Consider the following 14339-nt stretch of genomic DNA (forward strand, 5'->3'; position numbering starts at 1 on the left):
TCTCTTATTATGGACAAGGCAAAGATATTTTCATATGTTTAAATATCACGGACAATTTTTTTCCTATGAATTGTCTCTATTTCATTGTCTATATGTCTATTGTTATGCCAGTGTCCACTGTTTTGATAAATACAGTGTTATAACAGGTTTTGAAATCAGAGGTGAGTCTCTAACTTTGTACTTCTTTTTCAAGATTGTTTGACTATTCAGGGCCCCTTAAAGTTCCATATGAATTTGAAGACCCAACTTTTCCATTTCTGTCCCAAAAAAAAAAAAAAGCCATTGAAATACCACCCAACATAGTCATTTTGGGTGGTATTGACATCTGTACAATATTAAGTCTTCTTATTCATGAACACGAGATATCTGTCCATTTATTTAGGCCTTTCAAGATACTCTTTAACACTCTTTTGTAGAACATTAATTTAGACAAAACCATAGAACTCCTTCCAAAGTTACCAAGGAACATATAGGTGAAAGTCCCAAAACTGAATGATTGCATTAAAACATATTCACTGCAATTCACAAAGCATCAGTTTATTTTCATAAAAATAATAGTTACTACTGTAGAGAGAAAATAAAATAAAGATTATCAATATTTACTTAGGGATCCATTTTCATAGCACACCGATGAAGGACATGATATATATCTTCAAAGTGGCAGAGGACACAGGGACAAGCACACAAGATTGAAAGCATAAAAACATATTCTCATAAGAACCAAGCAATCTTTGTTGTTGGAGGACCAAATGGAATCATCATTAATGTAAGTAGAATCAAAATTCACAATCTGTAGGTCCTTCTTAAGATATGCATGATTCAGTTTATTTACAGTTCGAGCAAAGGCATATTTTGAAGCACAACTATAAGCTTCCAAACAGTACACTTTCTTGAAGTGCAGATCAAAAAATGGATTGTCCTAGAAGAGAAAGAGAGAGATAATTTTATTTGGAGCCAGGAAAGTGGCAAGATTTCCTGGATTCTCTCATATTCTTTTGCATATGCTTATTGATTATGGCATATCTGTATCACACATATTTCTAACACATAAAAATGAGCTTTCCAAAGTGACTTGTTTCAAACACATTGCTTCTATAAAGAACAATAATATGAAAGATTCTTTTTGAATCATCTTTGATTTAAAATTCTATAGACAAAGCATGCCTCGGAATGTAAAGCTATCTGGTCTTCAGAGAACAGAGAATTTGAGAGTACGGGTAGGATGGAAGAAGAGAATAAACCTATTTACAGACTTTTGGAAGGGATACAAGGTTTCTCCTTTTCTCTACTAGGAGACTGAGTCCTTGTGCATTCCAAAGGAGGAAACACACAATGGCTAGTTCTCCTGTGGCATTTGGCAGATCACCTGTTTACTGACTTTGAAGTTAAATGCAAGGGTCATAAAATCATTTGATTGAAACTGAAAAATTACTAAAGATTGGCTTAGACCAGATTCTTCTAGCTGTTTACTTCTAGTGAAAAAAGTTGATATCAAACCTGATCCTGGTCCTACATGTTATAATGATAATTGCTGCTGTTACTAATAGCAGTAATGATGCTCTGCATTTATAAAGTGCTTTTCAGTTTACAAAATACTTTCACATTCGTTATCTAAGTCCTAACTCTCAGTGAGGGTAGAAGTTTTGCATTATTTATCTTTATATTCCTAATGCATATCCATTGCAACTAATAAGTTCTCAACAAAGTATAGTGAAGTGATCTGAAGTAGTCTTATGAAAAAAGAAGTGGAGGTAAACATTGCCCTAAAAGACAAGGAGGTAAACAGGGAACAAACCAGAATGTTAATAATTTGTTATATGTTATCATGTGGTGTGTAAATATTATATATAAACAACTTAGGCATTTGCAATTTCCCTTTTAAATAGGATGATTCTTTCAGGAAGCAGGACACAGAACATGAGATTTGAAGTTAGGCGACCATTTTGACTCCTTTATGATGTGACCTATCATGGGCAAAGATCTTATTAATCTGACCCTCACTTTCCTCCTCATGTTAAATAAGATTGCTGTGAAGTTTACATGAGATTATGCTTATTAATTATAGTTTATCTCTATCAAACATATTTCTAACACCTACAAATGAGCTTTCAAAGCAACCTGTTTCAAACACATTGCTTCTATAAAGAACAACAATATGAAAGATTCTTTTTGAGGCATCTGTGATGCTTCAAAGATAAACTGCTTAGCATGGAGATTAATAAAGATGCCTCTTTCTCCTGAATTGTCCCTAGAAATTGTCATACTAAGTAAATACCACCTTACTTTATACTATTAAATACTTTTTTAAAATAAAAGACAATGTTCTGAAAATAAAATGTACAAGGATGATGTGGTGATAAATAGAGTGCTCCACTTGTCACATCTGGTAAATTTTTTCCTCTTGTCATGATTGCTACTTGAAAGAAGCTTCTGCAGAGAATCGCAATAAAAGGAAATCCCACCCACTCCATTACCAGATACTAATCACATTCCTTATGTAGTTTCCTCCCTGAAACATTTTATCCTGATTTATGTAGCAAATATCCTTCACGCTTTTGAGATGCTTAGAGAGGATTAATTTTTTCCTTTAGCCTAAAAATAAAAGCCTGAGTACTAATGTACATATAATACAAGTTCTCCTTCTCCCTTTTCCCTCCCTCTCTCCCTCCCTTTTTTCCCTCCATCTCTTTTTTATTTCTTTCAATAGAAACTAAGAGGGGATCTCACAGGTAATTCATTAATCTCTTGTTTATAGCCAAGATAATAGTTTCCAGAGAGATCCAGGTCTCTGAGGAATCCAAGTCACACATGTAGTTAACGGAAGTGCCAGGACAAGAACCAAGATTTCAATGAGCCCAATCCCATTTTTGCTACATCATCCTCTCTCTTGTTGTACCATATCACTCTCCATATCCCCAGTCATTTTGATTTATGCTTTATAAATTGACTTCAATTTCAATTTCATTCCATTTTAAAGTTGACAACTTCCTGGCTTGAAATTACTATACTTAAAGTGTATTATTGCTATTGAGAAAAATATAATAAATGCTGTCTCCTGAGTATTCAATTCCAAGAGAGAGAAGTAGAAATTCCCAGAACAACTGGGATCTTTTTATTACTTCATCCATAGAAAAGAAATCTTTAAAAGAACTATAGCTTTTTGGCAACTTAATATTTTAGGTCCTAATGTTAGGAGAAAAATAGATATATTCAACTTCTCCTTCATCATCAAAGATAATGATCATCAAATAAGAAAGGGAAAATTCAACAATGTTAAGATGGAATTAAAGGTCAAGACAGATGAGGAGAAAATAGAGCCAGGTGCTTCCAATGAATCTAAGTGACAGGCTTGATGAATATATCACTAGGTACTCACCAAACTTGTAGAAAATAAATAAACATCAACAATATTTGGGAACTTGAGAAAAAAAAAAACAAGGAAAGAAATTGACCAAAAAGAAGTGGAGATAGTTAATTCCTGAAAATATAGGATAGTGAAGTGGATGTTTACATTTGGTAAAATTCAATGGAGCCCAGAAATTTTGGCCAGTACATAAAATTACAAAGAAGAAAATATCAATAATAATTAAAAAATTATAATCTTACCACACAGAGATAATTATTGTTAAAGTACTGATTTGTTTCTTATACACATAAATACACACACATATATTCACATGTATTTTATATTACAACTTAAAGTTCCGATTTTTGTTTTTAATAAGATGACAAACTGAATAGAGATAATATAGAAAGTTTTGTATCCAGCTGACTTTTAAAAAATTTATTAACTGATGAATAATTATGTTCAAAGGATTCTTTTAAAAACATGCTTTTTAATGACTGTGTAATATCTCATTGTATTAAGTAATAATTAACTAAGTGTTGAATATTTAGTAAAATGTATTGCCAAAAGATATAATATTCATGCTTAGGAAAGAAAGCAATGAAATCCAGCATGCTTTCACCAAGAGGCTGTGACAAACAGAGAAAAATTTTAAAATAGGTGATAATTTCAAGCTAAGTGAAGACAGCATTTATTGATTTTAGTAGAGACCTTCTGGGCAAAATTTAGGTATTCTAACTAGAAAATGAGTGCAGTAATGCAGAATTAAGTGCTTCTGTCTGTCCAATTCTCCATGATATCTTCAGAATCTAGCAGGTCTGATATATCACACATCCTCAATAAATACATGAATAAACAAATGAATGAATACAAAAATTTGTAGAGCTGCTAAATAACCAATCCAAAAAAGACGAATAAATAGATTTCTGAGTAAAGACTAGTTCCATCACCTAATACCTGTGTGATCTTGGGCAAGTCAAATAATATTTTTGTCTATTTTTCTCATCTGTAAGTTGAGAGTAAAAATAGAATCTACTTTATGGGGTTTGGAGATGATTATGTGAAATACATGGAAAGAGCTTACTGTGGTTTTTGGCACATGCTAAGAATTTACTAGGTGTAAAAATGGTAGTGATAGCAGCATTGTTAGTAGTAGTAATATTAGTATTAATTACTATATGAATTACCAAATTATATATGCTCTTAACCCTATGTGTTTCATCATTTTTATTGACTTGAATCAAGTTCTACATGTTACTCTCTGTAATCTGCATCATAGTATAGTAAATATTAAAATAACAGCATATTAGATGATTTATTAGGTTGAAACAATAAGCCAAACTAAGAATATGTCATTTAGAAGTATTAAGAATAAATGGGCAGTTCTTTCTGCCCATTTGTGTATATATGTATATGTATATGTATATATATATATATATAAAGAATAAATGAGGTTAGGTTCTAATTCATTCAACAGCACCACAAATATGTATGCGTTCCTGACATCTACTAGGAAGAAGGCTATGATAAAAGACAAAAAGGCATGGTCTCAATTCTTTGGGAGTTTTGCATCCAGAGGAGAGACAGAGCACACCAACAACTCCAGTTTTTAGGAATATGGTTTTTAACATATTGCAATGAGAGTATGTGGGTTAGAAGGCATGAGTATGACTTTGCCCAATGGGGAATCTGGGAATGTGATGAGAGCTGGAGGTAAGGAGGCATTCTAAAGCTCAAGACTGAGCAGTTAAGCACTATGGATATTTAAAGTTGAGGCAGAGTGACTAGAGATGAAGGAGCCAGGTCACCAAGGGCTTTTATTTAGATTTTATTCTATATAAGCTGAGAGCAGGGCAGATTCATATACAAAAAAAATCTGGGATTTCACCCAGTATATTGATAGCAATAAGGGATTCATGTCATAGCTAGTCCCATTAATTCTAAAGCACAGTATTAATTTCCTGAGAAATGAAAATATTCCTGAGGAGTAAGAGCAGTGTAGTGAACGTGTTGAAACATATCAGCAATGCTAGTAACTTAGTGCTTGTGTCATCTTATATATTATCTTGTTTGATCCTCACATGAAAGTTATTTAAAGAATTAAATGAGTATAATTAACCTAGAAAAGAGAAAAATTGAGAGATCACAATAACGATCTCCAAACATTGAACAGGTTGCTATGTGAAAGGAGGATTGGATTTGTTTTAGGTTGCCCCAAATGGCAAAATTAGGGCTTGATGGGTGGATGTTACAGTGAAGATGTTACTTATGTTTTGGTTCAACATAAGTAGGAAATTTAAAAATAAACTATGGCAACTCAAAAATGGAATGGACTTCCTCATGTGCTTATGAGTTCTTTCTCAGTAGAATTGTTCAAAGAGAGACTGTGGGAGCACTATTTTTGAAGTGTGGAGGTTGGAGTATATAGGCATTCTCTCCCTCTTAGCCCTTAGGTTGTAGGATTTAGTGTTAGTGATTCTTCTGGAGAATCAAGTAGCACTGAAGTAAACTTTGAAGAGTATGAGGGTAGGATTTCCAAAATTTATGGAGGAAATTGGGGTGCTGAGGAAAGGCCAGTGTTTAACTCATTAAAAAACCACTGGGATTATGGATGCTTTGGGGGTGGGTGTGTTATAGTAACACATATCTGAAAAGGTGTGATCCTGTACCTCAGAGTCATGTATATTGTTGTAAACCAACATTACCTCAATAAAAAAAACAAACAACATAGAATTAAATGGTTTTCAGGAAAAAAAGAAATCATTGGGAAAGGTGCTTTCAAATTCCATACACAAAATTCAAATTTAATGCATAACACAATGAAATAGATCTTCCAGGTAGACTAAAACATATCACTTAGGAATGGTGGGCAACCTTAACACTTAGTCCATGCCAAGGGTATACACTATAGGCCAGTAACATAAAGCTCTCCAGTGTATGGTGCCATATCTGTCACAAAACATAACACTTACAGTTTCTGCTTCCTTTCCATCAATCTTCTGCAGATCGTTCAAAGACCACTTTTTTGTTACTTCATATTTTTCGTCTAGACCTACTCTGTAGTGTTTCACCATAATTATTTTTACTTCTTTACTTTTGGTCACTGTGGGACAAAAAAACACTTAGTTTATACAAACTCTCAGAAGATAATAAATTATTATCACACTTTTCAGTATTTTTGTATCTCCTTTTCATATAATGACCTTGAACCTGCATTATACCTGCACCCCAGTTATGAATCCTGAGGTACTGAACCTTCATGAGTTTGTCACAATTTGCTCAGTGTGTTCGTTTTATTTTTGCTGCAGTTGTGGTTACATACTGCCATGGGAATGAACACTGAGCTACGTGCTTTGAGCTAAGAGCTTTGTGGTGGAGAATGAAGTTCAACTCAGGGCAGGAAATAGGCTTAGTGTTAACATACAATCAGTGCTAAAGTGTTTACCAGAACACGTAGGAATTTTTAATTCATGACAATATAAGCATGTGATATCAGGAAAGTAAACAGTTCTACCACACACAACAAAGAATTGAAGAGTGACATGTAAATGTTACTGTGTGTGCTTTCTTTTAAAGTCACTTTGAGATTTTTAATGTAGAAGTGCTTTTATCACAGTTGCTATTGACCTGCTTGGTATTACTTGAGATTTTTTAATCCTCTCTAACCTGTCTCTAAAATTCTAGTATTCAAAATGGCACTGAGACAAACTTTTAGTACTATATTTTGAAAGGTGTGGGAAAAATCATCACTTATTTTATGTGAACAATATAAGGGTCTAATTTCCTGACCTTAAAAATCATCTCTTCGGCCTCATGTGCACATATCAGAAGAATCAACATTTGATGGTAGGGTTCCTGAATTGAAAATTATCAATAAGTTAATAAAGGAGTATTTGCTACCTGTTATTTGCCTGATAGAACTATTATGAAAGTAACAGGGGGTACAAGTATGAGACATAGTCCCTGCCTTCTAGAAATACATGGTTTGATTGAGGAGGTGAGGCTAACATATATGAGCCATATATAAAATGAGGAATTATAGCTACATTGTAAAGGGGTACAGGGGGAATTAAATATCTTAAACTTTCAGAATGGATAGAGTTACTTAGAGAGTTGCATGCTACTTCTGTCTCCTGCGAGTGAGACTAGCATTTTTATTTACAGGAAGACCCTCTTTTGATTCTAGAAAATACCTCTTTGCCTACCCTCCAAGATAGGTAGATATAAAGCAACATATTACAATATAATCACAGTGATAGATAAATGGTGTGGAGCAGAATACATATTCAGCAGGAATTCTAGAAAGGAAGAGGACTGAAATAGCTAGAGAAGGAATTATGGAAGAAATAAAATTTGAGATAGGGCTTTAAAATTAAAATCTGCTTCACCAGGTGCAATTAGAAAAAGTAGACTGTGCAGCTTGGTTGATGTTGGGACACAGTAGGAATAGCTAGGTTGAGAAGGTTGTGAAAATGTTTTGAAAGGCTCTTGATCTGAAAAGTGACAGAAACTACTGTGGACTTGTGGTGTCTGAATCCCCCCTTTGGGGGGAGGCAGGCCTAGACAGTGAGGGCTCCAGAATTAGACCTGGCAAAGGGAGCAATCCTCTTCTTAAGGCACAGTGATAGTGAATTTAAGGCAAATGGCTGAGCTCTGAGGTGATAGAACTGAATTCATTCCCCGGGACAAGGGAGACTGAGCAGCTTGACAAATGTAAGAAGAGGGCAGGTATTCGATGAAAGTTCATATAGTAATACTTTTCCCATAAGTCTCCTTCCTCTTTGAGCTCCTGGAGTTAGTAAAATGGCACCCTGTTAGAAGAGCATTATTCTAGAAGCACAGGATACGTTGAGGAAAAAAGGAAGGGCGAACTGGAGCCCCTTGGAAGAGGCAGTGCAGTTTATATTCTGGAATAGATATTCTAGACTTCAATCAAGATACCACCTTGTACAGTGTGGTCTCAGTAAACTACTTAATAACTAGAGCAACTAAACCTCAGTTTCCTCATGTTTTAATGTGGACATCAGAGTGATACAAATGCTCACAATGTATAAAGATTAGAATAGATAAAGTATATCAGTGGTTTAGAAAGTGACGGGTTTACGGCAATTGTTAAAGTATTTTGTTTTAAGAGGCCATTGCTGTCATCTAGGCACAGGATATAGGCAGTGGAAACAGAAATGGCAAATCCAGGTAAGATTTCAAATGAGGCATTGACAGCACTGGCTGGAAATAACGCTGGGTGTAAACCAAATAGCAAAGAGTAGGGGGTGACTTGGGAGGGAATAATGAATTTAGCAATGACATACAGACGAGGTGTCCTCAAACTATCTCAGAAGAGAATAACATGAAAGTTAATGGCTAAAGAATGAAGGTAGAGACGTGGGGTTTTTCTGTATCCCTCGGTCTCCTGGATTAGGGTTATAGGAAAGAGGTGAGACGGAGCAGAGAAGACATCATCAGCAGAGAGTTCTGAAAACGGGCCATCAGGAAAGAGACAAGGCAACAGTGCAATGCTCTGGAAATCAAAAGGACAAAGAATATCAAAGGTTTGGAGCAAATCCCATGAAGCCATTTTGTTGGGTAAAGTCCTGGCACTGAATCTGACTTAGGGAAGATTGTTGATTTCCTCTCAGTGGACAGTGTCTCTAGAATGGTGAGGGAAGAAGAGAGCTTGCAGAAGACTTGTGCATGTATTAACGAATACTGAGTGAGTCCCTACTATGTGCTACTTCTTGGGTTAGGTAAGATTAAAAAAATAAATAGGAAGAGAAACTAAAGGCTATGTCTAAGATCACCTATTCACGAGGTTGGAAGAGGAACCATGTCCTCTTCCCTGGTTGAGGGACATGTCCTGGAGAGGACCTGGAACAGTTTGTTTCACCAGGAGGCATTTGTATCTGTCTAGACAAAAAGCTTGACCTCAGAGTTGAAGGACTTTGCTCTTGTTCAGACTGCCTGCCTCATTTGCTGCTCAGGGGTGTGAGAAAGGGTGGGGATAGAAAGATATGGACAAATAGCTGTATACTATAGAACAATGCTGTTTGAAAGAAATTCTTCTACCTCATTTACATGTTACAAAAACCAGCTAATTGACTGCAGATCCAGTCTTTCAATATTATTAATTCGATAAATAGTTGAGGTCCCTTTTGTAAAAAACACTGTGTTAAGCACTGGGGGAAAAAAAAAAAGAATTCCCACAAAGCACCAGTGCTGCTCTTATTAAGATTACAGGGGACGGGGCTTCAGAAAGAAAACATGATGACAGGGTTCTGAATGAGGCACGACAGGACAAACAGCAACATGGAAATGGGACACTTTCATCTCATGGGGGCCAGGGAGAGTTTCCTGAAGGTCATTTGAATTGTAAAAGGTAGTGGGAGTTAGCAGAATGAAGAGTGAAGAGAAAGGAAGTTGTAGAACAGCCTGTGTACAAAAGTATTAAGTATTTTACACTTTTGAAGCATTATCAGTATTTGGTATTTTTGGCATGAAGTGTGAGGATGGTTAGGTGGTAGGAAGTAAGTTAGGCAGGAGCTAGTTCCTGAAGGATTGTGAATGCTGGGCAGACGACCTCAAAAGCCTTTCAGAAACTGTGTGTGCGGGTCAGGGAGGTGGAGAGGGGTTGTCACTGGAGTTTATTAAGTTTTCTTGGGTAACTCTAGAAAGGATGAGTTGGAGGGGGGAATGGAGAAAGATGTTAAGAAGGTGGGAACTCAAAGGACATAGAAACATTAATTCAAAAGGGCACCTGCACCCCTATGTTTATAGCAGCACTATTTACAATAGCTAAGCTATGGAAAACAACCCAAATGCCTGAAAATAGATGACTGGATCAAGAAGATGTGGTACACATACACAATGGAATATTACTCAGCAATCAAAGAAGATAAACTCATGCAATTTGCAGCAACATGAATGGAGTGGGAAGGGATCATGCTCAGCAAAATAAGCCAGAAAGAAAAAGAAAAAATACTGGATGGTCTCACTCATAGCAGGAATTTAGAAAATCTAAATATGGACCAGGAAAAAGACTAATTGCAATAAAGTAAAAATCAAAATCAACAAGCAACTATAGACCAGAGACACACTACAGTGGGGGGTAGGGGCAGGAGAAGAGGGATTAAGATCAGAAAAAGGGGGTGGGAATTGTATGGGGAATATAACCAAAATGAAAATGCATGCATTATGCAAAATTGAAAAATGATGTAAGAATTATATAAAATAAAATATATATAAAAAAAGAATGATCAGGAAATGCTAAAAAAAAAAAAAGAGGGTGGAAACTACCAATTATCAAGTTTTCATATATTAATGGTCACTGTCACACCAATACCAAACTAAGAAAATTTAAAAATGCTTTTGATACAATGATGCAGCCCAGAGACAGTGCTGGCTCCTTAATTTGGCAAAACAGCCTACTCTGGAAACAAGGAGGCTCCAAGAATGGTCTTTAGCCAAGAACCAAAGAAGTCTTTTTCAGGCTGGAGTGGACCCAATCCCTAATTTCCACATTTGAACTCTGTTGCCAGCTAAAATTAAATGGCCATATCCACATTAATGCAATGGCAAAGTGGAAACTTATCACATTGTCTTAAAACAGAAATGTGTTTATGTAGTCAAAATGCTAGAGAGCTGGTTTCAGTAACATCAGAGGAACCATTACATAATTATGATGTAGTGAGTAATATCCAGATACCCCAGGGGATTTCAGAATGAGCCTGCTCCAGTTTTGGCATTTTAGTTCGTATTTTCAGAATGATAGTTTTGACTTCATGTCCACTATTATTTTCACCTTTAATCTCAAAATAAACACTGTCATCAATAAATGCTTTTATTGGCATGGTAAAATAGTCACTACTATTCATGAACCTAAATGGAAGGTAGACTGGGCAACTGAGCCAATCTAATCTGGAAGAATAAGGAAAAAAAACAACAATAGCTCATAAATAAGCTGTACAGAAATGCTCAGGGGAATGGAAACTCAGTGTCGAAAAATCCTCAGTGTAAATCCCAGCAACTGTGGAGAGGGAGATTGAGTTTATGACATCAATCCAATAAAGCATCAAGGTAACAGTAAATCACAATCATTTAGTTGTGAGCCTCCTGTAAAAGAGAGTTTCTGATCAGATAAGTAGAAAGTTTATCTTATTGAAATATATCTTCTTTAATTTGAAAAAATGCGTGATAGAATTTATCTTCCGGACCTGCAATTCTCACAATTTAGAACTGCTGGTTGCAGACTATATACTCGTAACTGTGTCCCTTCCTTGCTGAAGGTAGTCAATATTCAGAATATATGGAGAGAACTGCCTCAATAATTGTGATGCGACCTGTTAGATTCACACAACAGGAATCTTCTGAGTAACACTGGTCAAATATTTAGGACTACCAAGCATCTCCTTGAATTTAGTTTAATCGTAGCTCTGTCTAAATATATTTGAGATGGTCGTAAAGATTATGGTGTTACCTTTGGGGAAAGTACTCTCAAATTGGTGGATGTGACATAGAGGAGAGCTAGAAAAGTTAGTTGTGAAAAGAACTAATAAGTCTTAAAATGTTAACTGCTATCTGAAATATGACAATATTATCTTTTCTTTCTCATTTCTGGGAGAACTTTATTTTTCCTTGTGTCTTGCAGACAGATTCATTGAATTTTACCAGTGAAAGTGATGACCTGGTTATTTGAAGACTTTATTTAAAGATGTTTTATTTGATCATTTTCTATTGAAAACATTCAATCCTAAAGAGCTTGTGTTTCACATGTTTACAATGAATCCCAGTTAGAAAGATTCAAATCATTTGTGAAAGAAGACAGCAGGTGACTTCGGCCCACGGTATCGCTCTCATAACTTGGATAAACTAGGAATAAAAATCACATCCATTTAAAAAATGAATTTAGGAGACTTTTACCCCCATGCCAGGTGGAAAAGTTCAGTTAGTTCATATAGTCAGAGGGAGGCATAAAATACAGTTACTTAGATATATACATTATTGTGATTATTTTAAAGAAGTTTTGCTCTAAAAATACTTATATACTAATGTTACATGAAGTGTAATTAGCTTTGTAAAATAGGATGACACATAAGTATAAAATCATTAAATGCTAATATTGGAATAAGGATCTTCTGTAGTATATAAGTCAACATACTTTAAGATATAGTGATTTGATGGTTAAGATTTAACATAGTTTCTGAAGTTCTTTTATTTGACTTGCTTTCTTTTTCCTGGACTGATTTTTTTTACCTTTTTGATATGTCAAGTCCCCATACTTTGTATTTATTTGGAAATTGCCAGGTAATATATTGGACAAATAATGCTATTCTTGAGTAATTATTACTATATTCATTAGGAGTGATATAATTTTAAAGAACCTTTTGAAATTTTGACTTAAAAATGTTCTACTTCATTAGAGTTTTCCCTCTTGACACCTTTAAAAGACCTTCTAAGAGAATTATCAGGAAGGGAATTGCAGCAACTTGTGTTCTCTCAATGCTGAGATGTGTGCCTTAAAAAATAAGTTCACTATGAACACTTAGAGTTTCTAAGCACTTTCCTTCTAAGTCCCTAAAAAGCACTAAAAGCCATGGATGAGAAGAAGGAATGTTGTATATTAAATACCATAATGGCAGAAGCATTTCTGCCTAAATTCAGCACACACACACACACACACACACACACAAATACAGGTAAGGCAAATTACAGTGAAGCGCAGAAGGCTATTCCTAACTTTGCACAACTTCCATGAATTTTTAAAACATGAAGGAAAATCTTTATTTTAGTTAAATAGTTCTCTTTTCCTTAAAGTTTCATCTTCATGAAGTAATCCACCCATAAAGCATGTTTCTATGAGCATACTTGGGCAAAAAGCGTCTTTAAAGGATCACTTATCTCTGAAAATCAGCCCGGGAGGCGGGGGTGGGGAACTAAGGTCTTTTTTTTTCTTTTGTAGCATGAAAAGGGAGATCTGAGTTGTCAGAAAGAGTTGGATATATTTCTGTATAACTCAACTCTCCAATGTATTAAAAAAATACACAATGTTCTCCAATGAATTTTTTAAAATGAGCTCTTACACAATAAAACTGCATAACATGCAAGTGAATGAAGTAAAAGATTGGAGACAAAAATAATCAAATCAGGTAATGTACAAACCCAGTTTCGCTTCTAAACAGTTGAGCAAAATATTCTTACTATAATATTTTTTCCTGTCTTCCATTCTCTCATTGAAAAGAAAATTCCGTAGAACCCCAAATTCTTAAACTTGGCACAACCAAGCACAACCAAGTAGATGCAGGTGCTGTTATTGTGTAGGAAAATAAATATTATTGTGTAGGAAAATACAGACATTTTCTATCACCCAAGCACCTCAGAGTTATTTGCGATACGAAATGATAAGAGACAGAACAGATTACCTGACACACAGAGGTAATACCTGTCCTGGACGGAGAACTCTATTTCTATAAACTCGTACAGATTCTGTGAGAGCGGCTTGAACAGTTTCTTCTGCAAGTCCTCCTTTACCAAAGATGACATTTCCGCCAGGTCCACTTGGCTTGGGATCTTGACTCAGGCTCACCTTTTCTTTCCTTTTGCTCCCTAGATTTCGAGTTTTGCTTTGCAGCTTTTGATAAGACCTGCTCACCTCCCACTCTTCAGTCTCTTCTCACTCCCAGCCAGGGCCCCAGCCAGAGCAAGGCTCCAGGGACACTGAGTGCGGTCAGACCCCTCCCCGCGGTCTCTGTACTGTGGCAGCAGCAGCAGCAGCAGCAGCAGCCCAAGTACAGCAGCAGCACCAGCCCCACCGTCACTCTTTGGCATCCAGGCTCAAGTAGGCTGCTTTCTGGAGCTCTCCTGTGGTTTGTTGATGGGGAACATATTTATGAACACGAGCAGATAGACTTGTGGAGTCCTCTGGTTCTTATCTAGTAGCCTTTCCCCCTTTCACATCACTGCAGAGGACGACCACTACTTCAGCTTGATTCCATTATATAAA

At 35.8% G+C, this 14339-nt stretch overlaps 1 protein-coding gene across 1 annotated transcript; it reads right to left on the reverse strand.

The window, feature by feature from the left end:
- Positions 1 to 652: 652 nt before the first annotated feature.
- Positions 653 to 13879, reverse strand: EXOC1L (exocyst complex component 1 like; the record flags this gene model as incomplete). Its single annotated transcript, XM_084232882.1, has 3 exons — positions 653 to 919; positions 6319 to 6449; positions 13759 to 13879. 3 exons carry the CDS (start codon positions 13877 to 13879, stop codon positions 653 to 655), a joined length of 519 nt encoding a protein of 172 aa, XP_084089008.1.
- Positions 13880 to 14339: the final 460 nt, after the last annotated feature.

Source organism: Talpa europaea, assembly GCF_964194135.1.
Source record: "Talpa europaea genome assembly, chromosome: 5".
Lineage (NCBI taxonomy): Eukaryota > Metazoa > Chordata > Mammalia > Eulipotyphla > Talpidae > Talpa > Talpa europaea.